The 23,971-nt window shown below is 39.9% G+C and overlaps 1 protein-coding gene and 1 long non-coding RNA gene across 8 annotated transcripts in view; one reads left to right on the top strand and one right to left on the bottom strand.

The window, feature by feature from the left end:
- LOC126865230 (cytohesin-1) overlaps positions 1 to 23,971 on the top strand; it is a 60,551-nt gene that overhangs the window by 4,971 nt on the left and 31,609 nt on the right. For 2 of the 7 annotated variants that reach the window (XM_050617519.1, XM_050617508.1), the window contains exon 1: positions 11,176 to 12,182. The exons of 4 other annotated variants lie outside the window; for them this stretch is intronic. In XM_050617519.1, the coding sequence (XP_050473476.1) occupies positions 11,985 to 12,182 (198 nt within the window). In that variant the 5' untranslated portion in view covers positions 11,176 to 11,984. Of the gene's footprint in view, positions 1 to 4,488; positions 4,628 to 11,175; positions 12,183 to 23,971 lie in introns of those variants that run through there. One more of the 7 variants, XM_050617547.1, reaches the window with a different exon arrangement.
- LOC126865358 (uncharacterized) lies at positions 556 to 4,414 on the bottom strand. The gene is made up of 2 exons (XR_007689518.1): positions 2,195 to 4,414; positions 556 to 1,888 (listed from the first exon to the last, which is right to left on the bottom strand). It is a non-coding gene; the product is annotated as an uncharacterized LOC126865358 (long non-coding RNA).

Here is a 23,971-nt window from a genome sequence, read left to right as displayed (position 1 = left end):
ATATAGGAAGTCGTAGATTCGATTGGTAAACGTCAGTGGCTACAGCGAGCAAACTGCCAATCGATATTAATAATAAATCGGTCTTAAGATATTTTTTCACTAACAACCTTCGTCCTCGTACGTATTTCATATAGTTACCATTTGGTAATTTTCGTCGCGCAAGTTGTATCTTTTGTAAGAAGCGAATTTTGCTGGCAACGAATCAAACGAATTTCGAACTCGTTAAAAAAAAATCGCATGTCCGATGTATCGTGCCCTTGTTACGTTTATTACAGTTAGCCTACGGAAGCTGATGCTGTGCATTATCACGAACAATAAACGTGACCGCGTTAGAACAACGATTCAGTTTCTCAACTGGCTCTCTTATCGTAATAAACAAGAAATGATCTCACTTGTCACTATCAGTTTTGCTTCATCGGTAATTCGTGCTCCGTTCCGAAGTGTTTCTTTCAATAATAATCGCGATAAGGGGACGAATGAAAAGGGAGCTTGGGGCTGTGAAATATTCGTATATTTCCGGGGAAAGATATCCATCGACTTTTGCCATGCCTCGTACCTTGGCCAGGTGTCTCGGGGTCTTCTCGATGTATCGTCAGCTGTTGTCGTAGTCTGGGAATTTTCGACGGATAGAAAACAGTGAGTTGGAAGTCTGAACAGGTCGTTTGCTTTTTGAATTTACCACCTTCCGACAGAATTATAATTAAAATGATAAAGTGAAAATATGTAACTCGCGAAACATATACAGGGTGGTTGATACAAGTACAACTGATGGTACAAGCGGAAAGGGGGTGATTCTACGCGAAAAAAGAAGTCGAAAATATAGAATACAAATTTTTCGTTCGAGGCTTTGTTTTCGAGAAAATCGACTTTGAATTTTCGCTCGGTACGCGTGCACTTTATCGCGTCTCGTTATAACGGATCTCACTGTAGATCGTTGTCTCGATGGAAAAATTAAAAAAAAAAATTAAAAAAAAATTTTTATTCTATATTTTCGACTTCCTTTTTCGCGTAGAATCGCCCCATTTCCGCTTGTACCATCAGTTACCAACCACCCTGTATATATATATTTTGAGTAATGGTGAAAAGAAAATATTTCGTTCGAATGAGTAGTGTTTTACCATATGTTGGAAACTCGGTACATTCTACATGTTTCAAACGATGTATTTTCGCAAACGATAAATTGACCAAACATTCAATGATCGTTAAATTAAATACCAAATCAGGAAAAATTAAGATGCGATTTTCATAATTTTAACCTGGACTGTGTTTTATTTGTTAAATGAAAAAGAGAGAGAGAGAAAGAAACTTATTCTATGCGATTAAGCGTTCCTGGTCGAACACATAGGTTTTTCCTATAAACGGTTGTTTAACAACAGCTTGAACTATTTAGCGAGATAGACGCTCATCGAACATCGGCTCAGAGCAGCTCGTCGCGTTTCTCCGTGTCTATGTGGACGTTCGTTTTGTTACTCGGAGTGCATTGTACCTACGTTTCTCCTTTTAAATGGACGCGCAACCTGCTGTTGTTGTGCGCGCACCGTGTTCTCATTGTGTCCTCCATGGTAGACATAGGTTCCGAGGGAACGGGAGTCCTCGTCCGCAGACGAGTCTCGGGTAAAGACTGGTCAGGTGCTTTTTTTATCCCCCACGGGTCCATCTATGGAAAGAGGATCTTGGGATCGAGCTTAGACTTCTTCGATAGCTGCGCTCTGAACCGCCCTTAGTCTCGCTCAGGAAAATCCTCCACGCTTCTTTCATCCTATACTCGAAGAAACTCTTCGATTTTTTGAGTTTCTTTATCGTTTTTTCATTACTTTTATTTTTTTTTTTTGTTTGTTGTATTGTTGCTGAATATTTAAGGAATCAGAAGACGAGGATTAAGTATTTTCTGAAATTAATTCTAAGTTCTAATTGCGAAGAAAACTGTAATGTTGTTATAAGCACATTGTTATGCCAGATTTCGTAGACAGAAAAGCGGTTTTTAGAAAAAGGGAAAGATTGCATGATATGAAAATTGGTCAAACTACCACGAGTTGATCGAATCGTAATGTCATACGAGTCAACTAAAAGGAAGTTTATTAGGGAATAGAAAGAGCCCATTCGTTGGCAGCAGTTACTTAACGTTACACTTTAAAGAGCCAAAACCCATGATATAGATCATAGATAGTTTCTTTTCTTATTCAGTCTGACTTACCTGTGCTTCTCCTGTCCTCTTCTGTCGGTAACAATAGACTTCTTATACGTTTCCTTTGCACTTACCGCGCGGCAAACCGTTATTTCTCGAGGGAGGAAGATCTATAACACCGAGGAAATTGAATAGACGTCGGAGTGCTTTGTAAGGGAAACTCATTATGAAGGGAAACTGGCTCCAATGACTTCGGTGGAGACTTAAAACGAACACGGGAATGCAACGAAGTATGCAGCTTTGAAGTACCGTTGGACGGATTGTGCTAGACAATTAGCAACGTTCAATTAGTAATCGCGATTGTCGTCCGAGTGACTACCGCTGCCTTGTCAGATGGCAGTATGCACCAGTTCCTGCAACTTGAAATATCAATTACGACGTAAAATGAGTTCGTGTCTTATTACGTGAAATGTTTATCGTGAATAGCAATATAGTTGATATAAGCAATGAGGATAGTTTATAGTTCCGTAGTAATTTTGTAGATCCAATTTTGAAATTTAATATCCAGCTGCAATTAATAATTTGACCGTTTGAATAGGTCTGTAAAAATGAAAAATCTGTGGGACAAAGATTAATGCATGTCTTTTTTAATAATGATAAGTTTAATAACAAATGTTTGAATGGTAATGTAGTCGTTACTAGATTTCTATGTTATCGATTGCTTAAGTTCACAGTCGCGAACCATGAGGGCGCCACATACGCAATTCTATCTTATGTTTGTAAACATGAATTCTAAACTTTCTTTTTTCTTTATTATGTAAGACAATCTGAAGTCGTGATATTAACTGACTTTGAACACAGGTCAGGTCAACAATTCGCATATACACGTATGTTATCAATGAGTAACATAAATAATTACCTATCGTTTGTGTTCCTTATTTAGTATGAAATATGAATGGAATATTCCCTTTATACAAGAAAAACATTGTATCTTAATTTCTAAATCAGTATTTCGCAAACTATTAAAAGACACGAAAAATATTTTAACCTCATATGTATTTGCATGTAAACATCGATGAGAGTTCATAACCTCTAATATCGAATCTTAAATATTTTTTTGCACAAACTTCCCATAATTCACAATGTGTTTCATATTGTATGTAATTTTGATAATTACATTCGAGCATAAACAAGACACGTTGATAGCTGCAATAATGTTTCATAGAGGGCGAGTCGAATGATTTTCTTTTTTATCCGTAGTTACGTTGGTGGGCATCGTGTTTACCTTATGGTCGAACAAATGACCGATTGCCTAAAAATTCCTGACTGCTATCTATCTTTGGCGCTTGGCACGCGCGCATATCTGCCCTCACAAAAATTCCAGGATGTCGTCTTTATGATAAAACGTTTCCGTGATAATTGATAGGGTTCTCGTTTACTTATACATCTCGTATAATTTCTATAAAATAACAAACGCTTGCGCGCATGCGCATTTCATATTACGACGCTTCCGAGAGAAAAGGTAAATATCGAAGAATATAGAGTAACGTTAAAGTTTCCGACGTCGGGAATTAATCTATTAACACTGTCCCCATAAACGAGTAATTGATTTTGATCGACCTAATTAAAAAGTTTGATGGATGAATTTCTTCATGCTAGTGAGGTCGAGGAGTACCGACGATATTGACGTATAGCATCGAGTTTTTGGTAGTTGCCGGAACTAAGTTCTCGAGCATTATGATCGAACATTGATTTAGTTCCTGCAAATATTTACAAAACATAACACACGTGTGTAGTCTACTTATCAATATCTATTTATTTCGTACGGAGATCTGTATCATTTTCTAAGCATGTTACCGATCGAAACTGAGAAATTAGCCACGAGGAATCTCGATAAACATCTCCCTCCGATTAAGCTACTATTGACATTTCGCGGGTTTCATCTTTTGTTTAACGTAATTAAACGTGAATCAAGGTATCGTTCAGTCGCGATAACACTCGTAGGGGTTCTCAGCGTAACCCGCAACAAGGTTGCAGCTATCAACAAAGGATTCGGTACGATACGCGTCACGTGTCGCGTTACGTTCCCTTTCAGTTCCAATTACAGAGACATCGGTGCGCTGGTAGATATCGATTATCCCTAACCTTTTCATCGTTTCCGTTTCTATTGATCTCGCGCGTACGCCTTTCATTCAACGTGTTCCACGGAGCAATAGACGGGAACGAAGCAAACGAGTGTAAACACGATCGGCAAAAGAGAAAAAAGAGAGTCGACTAGATATGTAATCGGTAAAGTCGCATGCTGAATATCCTCAGTGTTTCTTGCGCTCGTCGGTCTTCCTAAATGGATTTAATCGATCTAGCGGTCCGTCGTCTGATCCATGTGGATCCTGACTCTCGACATCCATGACGTCAAGCTCTCGTTGTGGCGGCGGACAAGGATGGCTCTGCTGCTGCTCGTGCTCCGTTATCTGGTTCTGCCCTGGCAAACGAGCTCGAAAGGTGAATTTCGTTCTGATAAAGCTTGTTTGGATACGATTTCCTGGTGCTCGTTTTATGATGTGTGTGTGTCTGGTTTTCCTATTGACAGCGTGTTTTCAACGTCATCACTCTACTGTTTCTATAATTTTTGTTTTGTTCAATATTAATTGCGAAGGAAGGGCAAGTTTATATCTTTTAGTCTAATTTTGATTACTAATCCATCGAGCGTATTAAAATCGGTCTGAAATCGATTGCCATCCAAGGTCACGGTTTTGACCTTTCAAAAGATCAGAAATAATCTTATTTTTCGAACTTCGACTTAAAGATCATGCTCTTTTTTGTATTGAACTTTTATATCAATTCGATATGAAAGGATGATTGTCCGTGGATCTTGATCGGCAAGTTGATTTCGAACGAATCGTGTCAGCTTTAGCTATTGCGTTAAATAACAAAACATGAGGACGAAGTATTCAAAGATATACGGAGACAAAGATGATGCAAGAGTCAATCAGTGACGATCGTATTGACAATTGAAATCGATCTGGAAACGAAGCAGCGAACGATTAAATCATAAATATTTGGCTAACTTTGAGGTCGTTCTCGAAGTTGCTTATTACTCTAGCGATGTAAATAGAATCGTTCGCCGTGATTTTCGCGCGTGCAAGAATGACGAAAGTCTCGTGCAATCGCATCGGCAATTATCATGACATCACAAAATCTTAACACATATCGATGCATCTATCCCCGAAAATATTTTAATTAATTTCTACCTTATACCTATATTTATTTCGACTCCCTTCCAAGCATTCTAATCTCATTGTTGCTTATTTAACATATTTGAAATGTGAGATAAAAACGGACGAACCTAAACGTTTCGGTTTGAAAATAACCGTGTACGACTGGCGTTTGTTACAAAGTCATGTTAGTAGACCTGTTGATTTCAGCGTTCTTCGTTGACCGATTCGTACAGAAACGTACTTAGAAAGTTCAATTTGCACGCGTCTCGGCCACGGAAAATATGAAAAGCGAGGAATGGGAATCGGGTCAGTGGGCCTCGAAGCGACTGCTGCGATTTTATTAGCCGCGATGGATAGTGAATACCGAGGAAAAAAGAACTCATTTTTCTCCCACCCCCCGCGATATCTCCGGCTCATCTCGCTTCCGATTCTTTCCGATTTCTCTATACCGTAGTTTCAAAAACTTTCCCTCGACTTCGCTTGCTCTTGGAAAGTCGCCACTTTCGATTTTCTTCTAGGTAACCGCAAAATTTTGCTTCACGCCTCGTTGCCTGTTGTAATTTCGAAAAAATAAAATTGGCAAATTCGTGTACCGAAGTCGAAGTTTCTAGAATCAATTGCAGTGGATCGTACGTGATCGAACGTTTATACATCGATCGAATATTTCCTAGGTTCCAAGACATTCGAGTTTCATGCAAATTGCGTATCACTGCAGTTAATGTGTTTAAGATAGATTATCAGCGTAATGCGAAAAGAAAGATTTCGTAACTTTAGTTTGTTTTCACGAAACGGGGCAAACGAGGCTGATACGATCGTTGCACTCAAAATGCCGTATGCAAATCAGTCCAAGTGCCTCCTTATCGTTGCTCGCATGTTCTTTTATTTCTAACTGCGGTTAGCTGTATCGTTTCCATTAATAATTTGTTCCCAGATTACCGAGATTGATTACGTAATGTGATGTAACAGTTTATTTTATTTAGAATTTTCACTCTCTCTCTGATGGGTCGTAAGAAAAGTCAATATTAAGAGAGTAAAAGAATGAAAAAAATTATCGCGTAAAGATCTTTCAATCGAATACCGTTATTCGAGGAATTCACACAAAATCGAATGTCATACGACGTGACACGAAGCGTGTCTTCCGTAGCTGAAGAAAATTAATTTGTCTGGATGTTGATAATATTCTCGTATGATACATGGCTCTGAAGCAGTAGAACAGCTGCGCAGAAAATAATTATTTTGCAAACTATTCGCTGTTCGAAGCAATCGTATTACACCTTCGATGGAGCATTTCCTCGATCTCAAAACTTCAGAAGAAAATAGGAATTTCTTGCTGTTGATCGACGTAAAGTTAATAAAGTTGTGTATGCATGAAACTACGTTACCATCGGAGGATGTGATTGCAATCAAACGTGTCTATTTTTACTTGTGAATTGAATAGCTCGACGACGACGACGATATGATTACTTCCGAGAAATTGTATTGCGCCATGGTGCAAGAAATTATTCGTACAACGAAGGTCGTTCGAAGATAGAACTCCATTGATCGAGTAAAATAAAAGAGAAGAGGGAACTGTTTCTCAAAAAATTAAACAGCATTCAAAAATATGCGAGAAAGGTTTTTCACAAGTTCTGACATTTTTCTTAAATTCACCAGTCACTTTAGCGAAGTCATTTCTTTTGATGCCCATTTAATGCGACCGCTTAAAAGAGAATAAATCGTCAAATTACAGTGACAAGCACCCATGGAGGAAGCTTGACATATCAATGCAATAACTAGTAGATGTGCTTCGCGGTAACGCTAATAGGTAACGTGAGTCATAGGGCGTATCCTTTCGCGCGTATAATAATTTTCACGATATAGCAAAACTCTAAATTACATCAGGACTGGATTGATGCATCGATCGTACAAACTGAACTACGTTCGTAGTAGCCTACCTTCTTCGACAGAGACTGAATCAAAGCTAATGCCAGTTCGGTTAACAAGTTCGTGGACGGGTCTCTTGGCATATTATTAGTCGATATTCTTATTCTATTGTACCGTATTAGTACACAGACCTCGTGCAGATTCAGCTTCCCACGGTGATCAATCCACGGACATGTCTAAATCTATACGGAGCGTCTCACGCAGCGGGGTCAAGTCAACGTTAAAACGGCAGGAGATAAAAAGAATTTAATTAGGAAAAAATGTAATGATTTTGAATGATGCATCACGTGATGCATGTGTCTTCTCCGAAAGTGGAGACGTTCCAAATGTTCCAAGGTCGCCTCTATTTTCTTAAATGGAACTCTACATTTTGTCATACGTCGTTCGATGCATTTTTTAATTTTCTACGAAAAAAGCAAAATAATAAAGTAAAATAATATTAAAAAAGATCACGGATTTGTATACGTAATTTTATATCGGCTAGGAATCGTTCTGGGAAATTTAATGATGTATCTGGAGGTGGGAACTATGACGAGTTCGTGATGGAACGCGAGCAACAGCGAACCCTACATCGTTGACCGGCATATGGCATCCCCTGGGACTGAAAGAGCAAAATTCATGACACTCGTGCGTGTACTTTCGTCGAGTAACGACACCCGTTTGCTTGTATCGTGATTTCGTGGAATTATTTAAACCTGTGAAATTGCTTGTTAATGGATCATTAACAGTGTAACGCCTGCGCGTTGCTTTTATTGAGAAAATAGACTCGTTTGTTTTGTTGTTTTCTGTCGGTTAGATTGTGTCCTCGGTTATCGCATAACTGGGAATCTTGCCAGCGGTAATCACTTTTACCATTCGAATTACCCTCCTCTTGAACGCACTTTTATTCATCCCGAACCTTTTTACTTTGTTTTCCTTGGGTGTCTGTTCTATTATTATTTCGTCGTTGTAATTGAGATTGACGACTGAAAAACGTATACCCAGAAAAAATAAAAACGTGTATTCCTCGTTTTACCAAAGCTTCGCTTCGGACGATAAACTTTTTATTCGTTCTCTCTCACCGTTTTGTTACCTGTGTTTGATTGAATCTTTTCCTTACTCGCATTGCATCAAAATAAAAAAGCGTCTCGCTATAAATAATATGATATAAATAATATGTATTCTGAGACGTGCTATACGTATATTCTCATTATTCCATTGTACGTACATGTCTGTATGCTAGCACAATCGATACTTGAAAACCATTCAGTACAAATCGGAGAAAGAACCATCTCGTTTGTTACGTTTTCCTATTCCATGCAATCCATGCGTATGCAATTTAGAAAATATCGAATTGCGAATTCTGGTCAAATGCAGTGCGAGTCGAGCAAAACAAATCGAGGCAAGTTTGGTGAGGGGCGTGCGCGCGCATCTGCGTAACCGTCACGCGATAAACGCGTGCACGCCTGGTTAATCGTCTCGTCCCGTTCACGATGCAGCTGTAGCAGGTGCAACGACGACACGTCGTTGAATCGCGTTTAAACACGGTGATCGAATCACCGATTCGATCACTCCAAGGAGATATCGTTTGCAAATGCGAATGAACGCCTGTTCGCTGCTTCGCAATATTGGGCTGTACGCGTAATCTGTTTCTCGTTCGATTTTTCGTCTCTGGTTAGAGTGGGGAAAGAATCGTCAGCCGATAAAGAAGAGAGCAAACAAAGTCGAACGTTTCTTCCGTTCGTTTCTTCTAACCGTGAATCGTGAATCACGCGGATGGAATTCAATTCTTTTTTGCGACGAGCAGATTTCGTGATCAGCAATTCGGCAATGAATTCCTCTTTCTCTCTGCGTTTCGTCCCACGACGATATTTATCAGCCCCGTAGTAGTGGAATCCGAATTAGAATAGGAACACGTCGTTATTTACGAATAGGATACGCATTTGAGAAACGATGAATTATGCGATGTTTTGATTTGCATTGTAATTCCGTCGATAGAGCTGCTAGCGGTTTTATTCGATCTACAGCTTCGACTTTCCGGGTCATTTCCCAATTACGCAGTAATTAATCAACGAGCTATATATTTAGTTGCTAACTATTGGAGAAGCGCGTCACTTGTCCACATCAGCGCGCATTTTCGTATTTTTTTCATTAAGATGGATAGTAGCGAGCGAGATCTATGTGAGTTATATTTGATAATTTTCGCAGCATACGCAAATTATATTGCTGACCGTTGAACCAACGGGCCGAAGAAACGATAATCCGCGTCAGAATGAACCCCACTTCGTTATTTAATTTAAAATTTTTTATCAGTGTTTTTTAATATGCTTGATGCGGTTCAATGGATACTTGACGTCGAATTCGATAGCAAGAAGCAAAAGGAGCTTCGTCGAGTATCATGTTTTTCGCGGGAACGTTCTATGTTTAATTTTCAATTTTTTCATCGTAATATATACATATTAATATGTAGAAAAGCGTAATCGTTCGATAAAATTCCGTTCCAATGGACGAGATGGCTACTTTAAATAGAACCGTACATTGACGTTCAAGCGAGTGCTGTATATAGCTACGCGAAATAGCGTGGTAACCTAAGTAACGTGAAAGTTAGGTGAAATAATTTACCGAAGAAGCCCAGACGAGTAGATAAAACGGTCACATTGAACCGTGGCCTGTCAACGCCCTGCTCGACACTCAAGCGACTCCAATTGATAAGCAGTCGGCGAAATTTCAGCCTGTCTCGTTCTCGGAAGCATTCTTTTCACGATCTTCGGCAAGTATGCGTGCTAGAGTGTACACTTGGTGTTGTCTGTATGTTCAACGTTCGAATGAAGTATTCCTAGAAATACAACTTACAATTTTAGCCGATTACGATATATGTATATATATATTCAGTGGACACTTTGAAACTATAGCTTTTTGACAATACATTCAAAAATTTCATTTCGAACAGAGTCTATTTCTTTCTTTTTTTTTTTTTTTCTTTTGATTTATGCGAACCTGGTGCAATGAAACTTGGAACATCCTTGCAAAAAATATAGCTCGCCATAAAAAATATCTATCGTTCTTCAAATATCGATCTTTCGAAAAGCACTGCTCTCGGTATATTGTAGCGCGTTAAAACGACCGAAATTACGTTGCTGAAGTCTTTTGGTAACGAGGAGATACTGCATCATGCAATTGAGAAATTCCCGCGGTCCGCGCGCCTGCGTTCGCTGCCTTTTTAAACCGTACTTCGCCCATGAAGAGTAGGATCGGTTTGACCTCATACGAGAGCCACCGCAAACGTGGTATAGTGTACAGGCTGCTCCTTGCAATTGGAGTGGCTCGTACTTCATTTTCGCGATGAACGGAAAGAAACCCTTGGCAGAAAAAAGAATGAAACCGTAGATCGATTCAGAAAAATTCAAGTTGTATCGGTTTTATTTCTTCCGTAGGTGGATCTGTGCAAGATGCAACCTTGTTCGTTTTCTATTCTCATGCTGCGTACGTCCGCGATTGTGTATCGCGCGTAAAAGAATTTTTAATTAAATTGTTCTTTACATAAAAATTTCCATACACTTGAGAAAATAAACAAATCATGGAAATGAATACTTCGTGAAAAACAAAGGTCAATGTGATTAATTGGGATTCACGTATCTGCATGTTTCTGCGCATTATTACTGTATACATATTTACCAAGCAGCTAACCGATAGAACGTATTTAACGTTTTTAATTTAGTATTGTTTTATTTCTTATATTTTAAATACACGAATAAGCGATTCATCAAACGATTCTAATAATATTTTCTATGCATTTATCTTTATTTAGAAGAAAGCTATAAGTTATACCAGTTACGAGAATCAGCCTGTATTCGCACACGCGTGACTGAGTTCACGATGCGTCCACCACGAGGCGCCAGCGCGTTTCCAGCGCGACCGTTTACTCTAGCTCGCTGTCGCGAGTCGCACGGCAGCCGCTGCGTGAGGCAGATCGTTCTTTATCCCGCAGCATTACGATCTCAGCTAACCCGATACAATCGCGGTCTCCGGTCAAAATTACGCTGCTTTCGTTGTTGTTATCGGAGAGAGTCGACTTTAAGAAGATAAAACGATCGTGCGACAGTGTTTTTTTCTAAATCTCGCGGAAGCTTTAAATTGCTCGTATCATCTCGCGTGACTACTGTCATTCCAACTTATCAGAGTTTATCGATGTTAAGTGATAAATAAGGTTTAGTAAAAAATTCTACACTTCAGACTTTTACTTCGTTCACCGATATTTTCATCGATAGACGAGTGAACATTATTTGATCAGGAATTCCGAGACGTTTTTCGAAATTTTAGATGCGTTTATTGATAGATTATCACGTGTAGTGGTCAATACGCGTCAGTGAAACATCGATCGTTGATCGATCGGAAGATACTAATTTTGAAGGAATTGCATTACTGATTCAGGGTCGTTGAACCGTTGAGATCTTCGATCTCGCGTGTCGACAGTTTCTTTCGACAAAGGGTCACGTTTACTCGAGTACTCGTAACGCGAGCGATCGTTTTTGATCGCGTTAACGATCGGTTAACGATAGAAGCGTATGTCAATGTCACCCTCGAGATCGAACGGCTACAGTGTCGCATGCAGCGCATGGTGTCAGAAAGTGTGGTTAGGTTGTTCCTGAAAGTATCACGGTTCAAGAGAAGTGAAGGGGGCCGAGTGGAACGAATTCCATTGGTTTGTGAAGTTTGGCAACGCGAACTCGGTGCCAAGCATGATTTTCACCGGCAGGTCGGTGGACGCCCTCGACGAAGTTCGCGGTAGCAACGTGCAGACGGACAACCGTCGGGACGTTAGCGCCGTCGCCATAGCCGCAGGATGGTTTTCCAGTTTGCGCAGACCCGGCAAAAGGAACAAGAAGGGCTACCAAAAGCAGGCCAAGAGCACATGGGACCTTAGCACATTATCTATGGTTAGTTGAACGTTCTGTCTGGCTGCTCTTATATCCCTCGAACGATTTACGTGTCCCACTTGAAATTCCCTTACACGTGCCTTGCTCGATTTGGCAGGAGCGTATTTTCCAAAACTTTTTTATTTTATCAAACATACGATTTATCTTATTTATCTTCATTTATATTTTCTTTTATTTACATTTACGTGCGAATAAACGAAAACAACGTGCAAATATTCATTGGTGCGCTTTGTGTTTACAAAGGGTTTTTAGAAACTCCCGCCTATTTCTGAATCGTAAACACCGGCTTTGATCATCGAAGTAAGTACGTACATATATCGCTACACGATAACGTGAAACTCAATACGCACATGAAGTGCAGTCGAATCATAGTCAGCGATGTCAACATCTCTTCTTAACATTCTTCTTTGTTTATTTACCTTCTTGAACACGCGAACAGCTCCTGTCAAGCGTAAAGTCAGTCGATCAGAGAAAATAAGAATATGTCTGTTTAAGTGACATATACGATTCCTGAAAACTTCCGAAAACGATCGCAAGATGTTGAATTTATTTGAGCAAATGTCAGTGATCAACCGTCGCGTGAAACACCGCGGTAAAATTTTGAGGTTATGCGCGGTTACTTCGAGCGACTGAAACTCAAACAAGAAACTGCGATCGATCGATGTATGTGTCCGATCTCGACGATCGGTAATTGAAAAGCCGCCAAAAGGCGCTTCCTAAATAAATCGCGGACGCTATTAAGAACAGAGAAACGATGTAAAATAAGAGTACGGTGGCGCTCTGGAGTTGGCTGACCAGCCAAATTTATTTCTAGGGACTTAACACTGATGAAGCCAATTCGACGTACACTTACACTCTCGAAACTTGTTTTCATTTCTATAAGAATAAATTTAATTCTACCTCAGTCGACTAATAAAGCATATAACTCATGCAGTATAAATTTTAGGTATTTACGAAAAATTTAGAGTCAGATATAGAACAGAATGTATATATTATAAGAAAATACGTAAAATGTGCAACGTAAAGTACTTGTTATGGTATTTTGAGAGATGAGCGAAACAATTTTTTATTCAATTTTCATTTCTTCAAATTTATTTAAGATGAAAATCTGTGGAATCGCGTGTCTATAATTCCTACGTGTTTACGAATATTACGTACGTGAGAAAAGTGTTTGTAATTTTTGGAGGGAATATGCTCGATGACGTTCGAAGTCGGTAGACGAAATCAGTAAGTCCATCTGATCGCGTTCCGTGAATCAGACTTGTTATTTTCTAAAAAATGCCAAAGTTCTTACGCGCGAACATACACATGAGAAGAAATAAAAGGATGACACGTTCCTATTTTGCATATCGTTTCAACAAGAAGTGTGTAATTTGCGAGACACTAGCGAGACAAAGTAATAGTAGCAACCATAAAAAGAAACGATTTCGAGAATAAATGATTTGACGAAGTGTTGTTTGACAATTGATGTTAGATACACACCACGTAAATAACATTTGTTTGCAATACAAGTAGTATATCTTTGGTGTACCTTGGAGGCTGTACAGCTGACAAAGCAAACTACGCATTTTTTACTTGTCTTATTACATTGCTCTTCTCAACGATAATGCATCACCACGTCGTGTACACAAAGTACAAAGATCAATAAAGTTTCGATAAACGTTTCTACACACCAGTAACAAGGTAAAAGCAGGCTAGTGGAAACTATAGAATTGCATGGCCTTCTGTATTCTTAGGACTGCACTACTGAACCAAACAAATAGGTTCGCCAAAATTTGTATCGTATCTCTGTTGCAAAGGCTGTCTTCAGTTTTGTAATACTTCGTCTAACGATCGTGAATTTTCATCTTTTGATCATAACGATCGTTTCTTTCAACGGGTCTTCGTCGAAATAGTTGTCTTCTTCCGTAAAACAAAAACGTTTCTGTATGAATGAATTAAACGAGTGGAGAACACCGTGTCTCTGTAAACAACGACGTGATTCGATCGTTTACAATGGCACCAGGCTTCTTTCGCATTCCTGACGAAAATATCATTCCATGATGTTTCTGACGTCACGAATCGAAGATCGTACAGACGAACCAAGTCAGGGTGACTTATTTATAGAGAGAATCAGGATACGAATGGATCTTACGCAAATAGACGGCCATTTGATGCAGGGTTGCTTTGATCGTTGAGCTAATCGCAACCCTGCGTTCCATTCTCCCATTCTATTACGCAGCCAATTATAATTATTCTCGATATTTCGTTTGTAATGCCGATTTACTTTTTATTTGCTTATAGTGATCGGAAAATTGCTGGTCGTACAGTAACGGATTCGCAGAACCGTAATCTAATTGCATAAGTTGTTAACGAAGTACCGGTAGATAGTTGAGTCAGCTTTTCGTGAAATCGCGATAAAAGGATGATACATCTTTTTTCGATGAGAAAATTTCCCATTTTCGCTTTACTTTCAATATTCTGTTATCGCTACGTAATTTCCTATTTAGTACTAAAGTACTAAAGGTACCAAAGTACTAAAGTACTAAAGGTACCAAAGTACCAAAGTACCAAAGTACCAAAGTACCAAAGTACCAAAGTACCAAAGTACCAAAGTACCAAAGTACCAAAGTACCAAAGTACCAAAGTACCAAAGTACCAAAGTACCAAAGTACCAAAGTACCAAAGTACCAAAGTACCAAAGTACCAAAGTACCAAAGTACCAAAGTACCAAAGTACTAAAGTACCAAAGTACTAAAGTACCAAAGTACTAAAGTACCAAAGTACTAAAGTACTAAAGTACCAAAGTACTAAAGTAATAAAGTACTAAAGTATCAAGTACTAAGTACTAAAGTACTAAAAGTACTAAAGTATCAAGTACTAAGTACTAGGCACTAAGCACTGAGTACTGAGCACTAAGCACTGAGTACTGAGCACTAAGCACTATGTACTAAGTATTTGCTCGTGGCACTAATGATCTACGTACAGTAACCTACGAACATATTCGAACAAGTATCGAACAATGTTGGAATATCTTCGTGAACCTCTGCACAAGTCAGTGATCGAAATGCATCGTGAGAACGGCTAGCAATCGTTGCCCTATGGCAGGCTGTTAGAGGCTTTCAATTTTTACGGTCGCGTCAAATTGCGTGTTCACAGATCAGGCGTCGAAGAAATTTGCCGGTCGCACGACCTTGCCGCAGTGAAATCAACGCGTAACACGCGCGCGCTTCCTAGAGCGATGCTTCCTAGAAATCTTCTTCCTCTATCTCGAAAGACCCGGTGATACCTCGGTAACGAACAACGCGAAAGAGAGAGAACCGTAATGTCGAGATTTCTATCTCGTATATACCGCTTATCGAGGATTTACGCCGACCTAAATAGTCTCGAATGAAATCCGTGGAATCTTGAATCGCGTACTGGTAATCGAGTTGTGTGTCATTGAATATTTCGCGGTATACGGATTAATCGGAAACCTCCTCGATAAAGCGAAGCGAGAGGAGAAAAGTATCAGTTCTTCCTTTGTTCGTTGCCAGTTTATGGATTTATCGAGTGTATCGTGGTACACGTGGAAATTACGTAACATCGTGGCGTTACGTGCGCGGCGGTACACTTTATGATATTAGTTATTCAGCTTGGTGGTTGCCGGCAATATTTTTAGGTTAATGGGGTGGCTCGGTGGCGGTCGGAAAGAGCGAGTGATCCGTGGGGAATAGGAACAGCGACGATCGTTTCAAAGGAAACAGAGAAATTTTTTTCTCTTTCTTTTCCCTTTTTCTTCATTCTCTTTTTGCTTTTTGTACCATTTTTTCTTCTGTCTCTCCTTCTTTGTTTATTGCTCTTTGTTGGCCTGCAGCGTGTTGCGATCGATAAAACTGTCGCATTTATTCGTCGTGTTGCGTGGCGTTAAAACATCGAGTCCTCATAAATCGTCCAACGGGAAAAAGTGTGTCGATCGGTTTCCGAGTTTCACCGTTGTCCGGCGCGAACCTACGCCGCTTTTACATAAATTACATTTCGCGACGAGCCATCGGTGCCAATACCCGGCATTGTTGCATGCCTCGCGATACAAATACATATTTCGGCAGAGAAAGCTTCTGTCTTTTGTTGTGTCTGCCTCTGTATCGAATATTGAGTACTACGTGCTACGATTACTACTATCGTGCTTGTGATGTGTAGAAAAAAGTAGCCGGAGAAGCATTTGCTCGAGCAATCTTTACTACGTATATATATCGTGATATTAAGTCATTCAGCATTTTAAAGGTCTGTAAGTATAGAAGACACTGGCTGTATGAAATGATTGTGGGTAGGAAGGAAGGCTGTTAACTCTTTTGTTAAAGAAGGTGAGAAGGATGGCGGTCGAGTTTAACGTTCATTGGTAACGTTCGTGGTAGCATGTGATGTTAAACTTGCAATTTCATAACAAATTGATCTAACTCGAACGTAAGCACGATTACATCTTTAGATTCGATCAGTTTATGAGTTAAGAGACAATTTCCGCGTTTGGAGTCGTTCAAGTTTCGTCTTTGCTTCATGTCGAATTATGTAACGCAGCATCGGATCATGGCTCGAGATCTATGCGTGGAACGGTAGATACGTTAAAGTTGTACGGACTTCGTGCAAAACACAGTTAGCGTTTAGATAATCGAACGTCGGAGAAGCATATAACGAAATTAAAGTACTCTATAAACCATTGACTAGTATAAGTTGATTCGAAGAATATGAATCACAGCTGTCAATTTTTCCTATGACACCTTCTAGTAGATAAATCTTTGTTACGTCCTGACGTAAATCGTACGACAAACAAATCGTTTTATTATGGCGTCATAGTTGATTATAAAAGCATCAGAATATAAATGTCTCACGTCGCGTGAAAATTTTATTGCCAGTTTACTACAGCGAGTCCTTATCGGTAGCCATGGCACCTGACTTTGCTTGCACGGTTGTTTATCAGTAGAACCTTAATCGCCTCATTTGACGTCAACAGTTTCACGACACCAGCGACGGTGACATCTTCTCGTCATCGAGGATTACATAAAGCTAATAAAACAGGGTCGTTGTCACTTCGCGAGTGTCCAGTTAAATTGCTTCGAAGTAATTGGCTCGGACAAGGTATAAACGGCAAAATCGATTTGACAAGCGAATGTGGCAAACGGAATCGCGAGTAAGAACTGGAAATCTTGATAAGCATTCTGTTGACTATAAGTTATCTTTTTAATGATCGAACGAGACTGACTCTGGGCGCGCCACGGACGAAGATATTCAAAGAGAGACATCGTGTCTCACTGATTACACAGACGAACTATTTTAGTGTGCGAAAGTAATCTCACGTTTTTATTTAAAAGTTTTGTCACATTTTTTCTGCCTACTATTCGTCGCTATCCAATTTTATTAGGACACAACGAGGCGTGGCCGAATAAAGGAAGAGGAAGGAGGAAAAGAGGAACGAGAAAGAGAGAGACGCGGTGAACAAAGGAAACAGGTTCTGTTTTAAGCGGCGCGATTCCTCTTTCCGCATCCGCTCCGTTTGTTCCCGCCTTTTGCGACCGGCACTCGTGTATCTGGGTTATACGGCTGCTTTTTGGACAGCAAGGGGGAAAAAAGAATGTGTTTGGGTGCACGCCAGCCTGGTGTGCGCCGCGACGATGTTGTAGGAGAATGTAACGTATAATTGGGTAAATACGTGAATGGAAGAATTCGGAGGTGCTAAGACGGTGCCGCGAATCTGAAGAACTGGAGCGCCAACGTCGAGGGACGTAATATAACGAGAACCGAAGAAAATCGTGCTTCGTTGGCGAATTATTTAATGAACGAGCCGTAACCCGTAGACGGTGGGGATAGATACTGGATAGATAAGAAAATGAGGAAAGCGAAAGTATGAATAGAGAGACGATGTATGAATTCGCAAAATGAAAGGTTTGGAAAGGAAAGAGATTACGAAAATTTGAAGTTACAATACGTGGATTTCTGTGTACAAAGATGAATGGATTAAAATATACGTGTACTACGTAAAAGCCAGAAATTTCGCAAGAACATGCAGCGGAAGAGAAGAAGAACGTGTGTATGTTTTTTAAAAGACGTAGATAAAAAGATAAATAAACGTAGATCGAGATGAGCAAATAAACAGACTATCGAACGGATGATTTAGCTCATCTACTTTCAAGATTTCCAAGGCTAGAACATATACAAGGCTGTATACATATGATACGACAGTCGGGAACACATTGCGATATTGGCATCTGTTGTAACATCGTACAACGCTAAGGACGACAAAGTTGCTGAGAATAATAATATTCGCACAACACGATGTGCATTATACTCGGTTTACCGAGTTGCTCTGCCACAGTTGAGCAATAATGTAATAGTCGCTCGAAATCTGAACTCGAACCGTGAAAAGACAAGAACTTATTTACCAGGAGCTTCTGGGAAAAGAATCGCCATTAATTGGCGTGTTATTCGGACCTTGAAATTTGCATAATTCCAGCAAGCTATGTAAGCGACCGAGGGTGATTTCGCTGAACAATATGTTAGCAAGAACATATGGGTCGTGGAGAAAATTATATTTATCTGCAGAACGCACGTAGATGTGTTTACCCTGGTGAAACACGTGTCACTGGCTAACTCTAAACGCGGCATTGTGTTTACAGTGAGACATACATATCGATCTTCTCTTGCTTCGTATGCATACCGCGTATCGACGGCCATTCGGCACCGCGAATAGACCGAAGCGAACTGTGTGACCGGCCGATTCGCGTAGCTTTTAACGCTGCATAGCTTGTACGTTAGAATTCGAAGGTATTTTTTTAAGGTATTTTTTACCTGGTGTCCCTTCTTAATCCTTTCACCGTTGAAGTCACCGTACAGTCACACCGGAAAGTATAAACTGTCAAGATTTGTTAGGATGGCGCATGAACAAAATTATATATTCCCTGTTTTAAAATCCACATAAAGGAAGGGTACATATTAACGAATGGATAAGTAACTGTACACGTAAAGCAACTTCTCTTAGAGTTTTGCAACACAATTATCGTAGTTGGGACATCGTCGTTTGAATTCACAGTGAAAGTGGTAAATAAAAAGTAACGAGCGAGACCAAAGCACGCATAACGACGTTAGAAACATTACAAGAATACTGTTATTATTATTAACTTGTTTTCGAGCAACCGATCCTAGTTGCATTAATTGCATGGTACACGTGGTATTGCTTTCTACCAGAGACCCGCGAGCATTTAATGGACGCCCCTAATGTCGTTTACTAAACCGAGTTTCAACACACGTGCCGACCTATCAATTTTCAAAGTACATTTTCTCGAAGCTAAATTATCGTGCGCGTAAAAACGAGAAAAAATAGACGAGTAGTGGTAGTTGCGAATCATAAAGAGGACAGCAAAGTCGTAGGAACGATCGTTTGCGATTCGAAGAGTCATTCGTCATCCATATTTACAGAACGCTGATGGCTAATGTAATAGGGCGATTGAATGGAAATATATTTCCGCAAGGATGCGATTACTCGGTTGAAGCCAATGCCGGAACCGAATAGGGACCACTCGGTGAAAGCCTAACTCAACGGACATTCGGGACACTTATCGATTAATTAGGTCCGGGTACTTAAGAAAATTGCAATGGACGAATTTAGTGGCGCGTGATGTGCCGCCGTAACCCGATCGTGGTACGATAATAATCGAAAAGCTAACAAACCTCGACGACGATTGTTGAATTAATGACTAATGGGTAACTCGAGTATAGAGGTTCCTTCTGGGAACGCGATTCGTGGCTGACTCGGTTCTCCCGTGTGTTTGCACATTACACAGTCGTCTGTCGAACGATTGTACCTATCTACTTTTTATAGCTGTTTCTGAAGGACCGAGAAGTCGTTTGCGATGAGTAAAAACGTCAGGGTTACTTTCAGTCAGAGTCTCTCTGTATGCAGTTAGGTCTCCACGAGCTGATCTTCATGGTGATCGATCAGTTGATCCATCTACGTAAGCCTTCCCTGATTTATTTGATTCGATCAAGTTACTGTGCCATAGTAAACTGGGTTTTCTAAATACACTTTGATATTATTTCATTATTGACTTGTCTGACAAGTGAGTGAAATTGCTTAATTTCGCTTTAACTTTCTGCTAGTTTCTCAATTTCATTATCCTGATACATCGGTGGTGTGTAATTTCAAAAGAGACGAATAACTTATTTTTATGTGGTATCTTTATCACAAAACTCTTTGTGCATGAAATTAACGTAACGGATGAGCTGCTGATTTTTCTGCACTAATGCGAAATTTAAAAGCACGAAAATGCAGAGAATGCATATATTATGCAAAGATATATGAAATATCTAGAATACTCTCTGTAATATCTACCAGATGAAAGAAATTTCTGTCTAAGTTCCTTTCGTTCCATCGCAATCGTAAAAATACGAATATGCGTAGTTAGCCACGATCTAGCGTTAAATATATCCAAGTTAGAACGTACCGGTTCAAAGGGTCAATGAGAATCATCGACCGCTACGATTTTCTCGCGAACACGTTCATCGGTTTAGCTTCGATGAGACACGAGGTGAGCTTTGTGGTTGGAAGAGTAGTAGGTCGGTTGAAGATCCGATACAAAAGGTTTTCGTCCTATTAAAAGGAAGCCTTAAAAAGTCGGAGTCATCGTCCGTAACGCGAGCACGAGTGAGAGAAAAAGGTAGAAAAGCAAAGATAGACATCGAGAACACTTTTATACATCATTTATGGGCTAGCTTCCCTTTCTTTCACCGATTCATAATTTCTGGAGTGTCGCCAGGCCCGCGCGTTCCGCCCTCTTTTTAATAAAAGAAATCTCTGCTGGTATTAAGGCAGTTGGATGCCTTCCAATTACGTTTCTCGCGTCCTCGGCCTTGCTGGACGCGTGCGAACATTAACATCTCTCACGCCCACCGATCGACTTCAAAGATTTCCGCCGTTTCTGTCTCTCTTTCAACTAATTGGGACATCGATATTCTTCCGATTACCTCGATTTAATGACTCACTGTCAGAAATAAATAATGGAACGCTACCGGTTTAGAGGGCAAACTTTCAACGCGTGGGAGGAACCTCGCTGTTGTAATGTGCGTTTCATTGAGGTGTTGATACGAAAACGCCCGAACGAATCGCTGGAAAACAGAGCCACGCGACGTTCTTTCCATCGATTTGCAATTATATTTTGATTGAAAATGTTCAAGAGACTACGGCGATTAAGAGGTTACCGTGTACTGCTTATCAGTTTGCTACTGGTAAAAAAATTAAAAAAAAATCTTACGCAACAGATAGTTGTACTCGAGTACCGCTACTATTAGAGCGAATAGTGGCAAATATAATGATGCAGGTGTTTTGCAAGTGTCGCGATGGCCTCTGCGAAGCAAGGTTACAGAATCTGGCAAACAGGCGATCAAAGAACGAATGAATCGTAGACGCAGCTGCCGTTGAATATTCTATGTCGTAAATGGTATCTATGAACTCTTTCAGGGTAACGAACGATTATTGAAAAGTCTCGTTGTGACTTTGTTATCGTAGCGCAAAGACTGCTTCTCTCGATTGTAAATTATTTGGAATGGCACAGACATTTGCGAAGAAGATACACACAGCTGCTTTGGAGTATCAATTGTCGACTGTAGTCGAGGCATTGGTCTCGCCATAGTGGTTGGTTATAGTCGATGCCAATAGTCGTTCAAACTTCGAACACCGATCGAATGGAATGAAAAACGAAAAATTCAGACCTGAGAAGGAAATGCGTTGCGAAGTATCGTTGAACGTTTAAACGGCGGGAAGACATTAGCGAAATGGTGAACGTTCTAATTTAATTGGAAGACGCAATAACACACAAGCGTCCGTTCGACCCGAACTTCCTCCCGCTTCCTTTCTTAAGGCCAAGGACTGTTAACTCTTCCGTTATGACGTGAAATGCAAAGGGCACAGACAAACCGAGTCGTTTGGGTATACACAGAGCTTGGCGGTATAAGGTTTCTTGCGCGTTATACATACACTATGTTCCTTCGTTGGCGAACTTCTGTTTCCTCAGGACGTATCCACCTTCTCTAAACGAACATCTAGTTCTCCAGGATTTACATCCTTATGCATGTTGAAATGAAATGCACGAATTATACAAACAACGTTCACACTCACAACGTTCGTCCATAAACGATCGTTATTTCGAATATGTTTCGTAAATGGATACAGCGTACGCTCTTGTAATAGTGAACATTGAAATTTAAATTTCATATACTGAAGGACATTTCAAGGTTATATCGATAAGCATGCTTAAAGGTATGCATAACTATCGGCTTGTGTAATACTACAACTTCAACGTTGAAATTCAGGTTTTCAGCTTTAACGAAGTCTCAAGATAGTATCGACGAGAGCATTGATTGAAGAAACGTAAAAATATAATTGTAGGTACGATAGCTGTATGATCACTGCAAGGTTCAGACTCAGCATGGCAATTTTAAATTCTCAATTCGCAGGAATACTGGGTTGCAGACAGATTTTTAATAAAATAGTAGCGAAACGCTATAATGATACTCGTTCGAAGATTTCACATGCGTCACACGTATCTTGCCATACACAGGTAAATTTTTATGCGTGTTCTTCGAATCGTTCGTCACTCACGTCAATAGTCTAATATAAGCGTTCGCTCAATCCCCGATCGCTCGTTCTATCACTCCTACGCACTACGCTAAAAAATATGATAATCTTTTTACATCATACGATATTTCGGTTTCTCCTTTAAAGCAACAACGTGACTACTTTTGAACCGAATTGTTTCACGGTACTGTGAGAAACGTGTATCATCCGGAAGAGGAGGAACCAGATGCAGACGAAAGGGTTATAAATACAATTCGTAAACGAGCGAGAATTCATTCATATCAGCGAGAAGACGACGTACGAAAACGGTGGCGGAAGAAATCGAAGTTGCGTTACTGGCGTCGATGAATCATTCGTTTAAATAGCACGCGCAAATTCCATCCCTGCAAACTCGCATACCGTTCGAATCTGACGCACCTTTCTCGCACAGAGAACTATTCTTATCGCTGAAATTCGATTGTTCGTATGCCTGCTTTTCCATAACGAAATATAACACGACAGGGTTACTTGAGTAAGCAAGCAAGTATTATATGAAAATTAATAAAGCTAATAAATTATGATAATTACAAACGAGGATATCAATGTTGGTTCAAGAAACTTATCTTTGATGAATGATGAATACAAGATACATCCTTGAAGAAACCTATAAGCGTCGTCGACTTGTATAAATGTATAAGATATATTTCGTTGCTTATCACGCTACTAATAACGAATTAAATAGTCCGTTTTCAAATGCAAATCGCTTAAAAGTTGTTCATAGCCGGGTTTGGTGTATTACGAAGAAAATCGCTTAATTTGATTCAAACAACTTGAGCTCATCCTACTTGTCCTAACTTTATTTATCCTAAGATTTGATTCGATCGAGCCGTGTTCCCATTTTATTTGAAAAAAAAAAAAAGAAAAAGAAAAAGAAAGACCGTTCGCTGATTATACGTGGTATGCTATTCTTCGCCGCCGGAAGTTCTGCAGTTCCATCGAGAGCGATTCTTATTTCCGTCCGTCAGGATCGTTTCCTTTTGTCCTGATTTGCGTATCCTGCATCGAGCGTATCGCGCTATCAGGTCATAGTGGTTGGGGCAAATTTTATAGCGAACTATGAAACGGAAACGAGCATGTGCGATTGCTTCTATGTATCATCAACGGCAAGGTTAAATGCGACCGTTCGAGTATGATCGAACAAACACTTCCGCGAACAATGACTAATTGCGAT

The sequence above is a fragment of the Bombus huntii genome, chromosome 1 (assembly GCF_024542735.1).
Source record: "Bombus huntii isolate Logan2020A chromosome 1, iyBomHunt1.1, whole genome shotgun sequence".
In the NCBI taxonomy this organism is placed as follows: Eukaryota; Metazoa; Arthropoda; class Insecta; order Hymenoptera; family Apidae; genus Bombus; species Bombus huntii.
The sequence above is the reverse complement of the archived record's forward strand: the minus strand, read 5'-3'. Positions and strand labels throughout refer to the sequence as shown.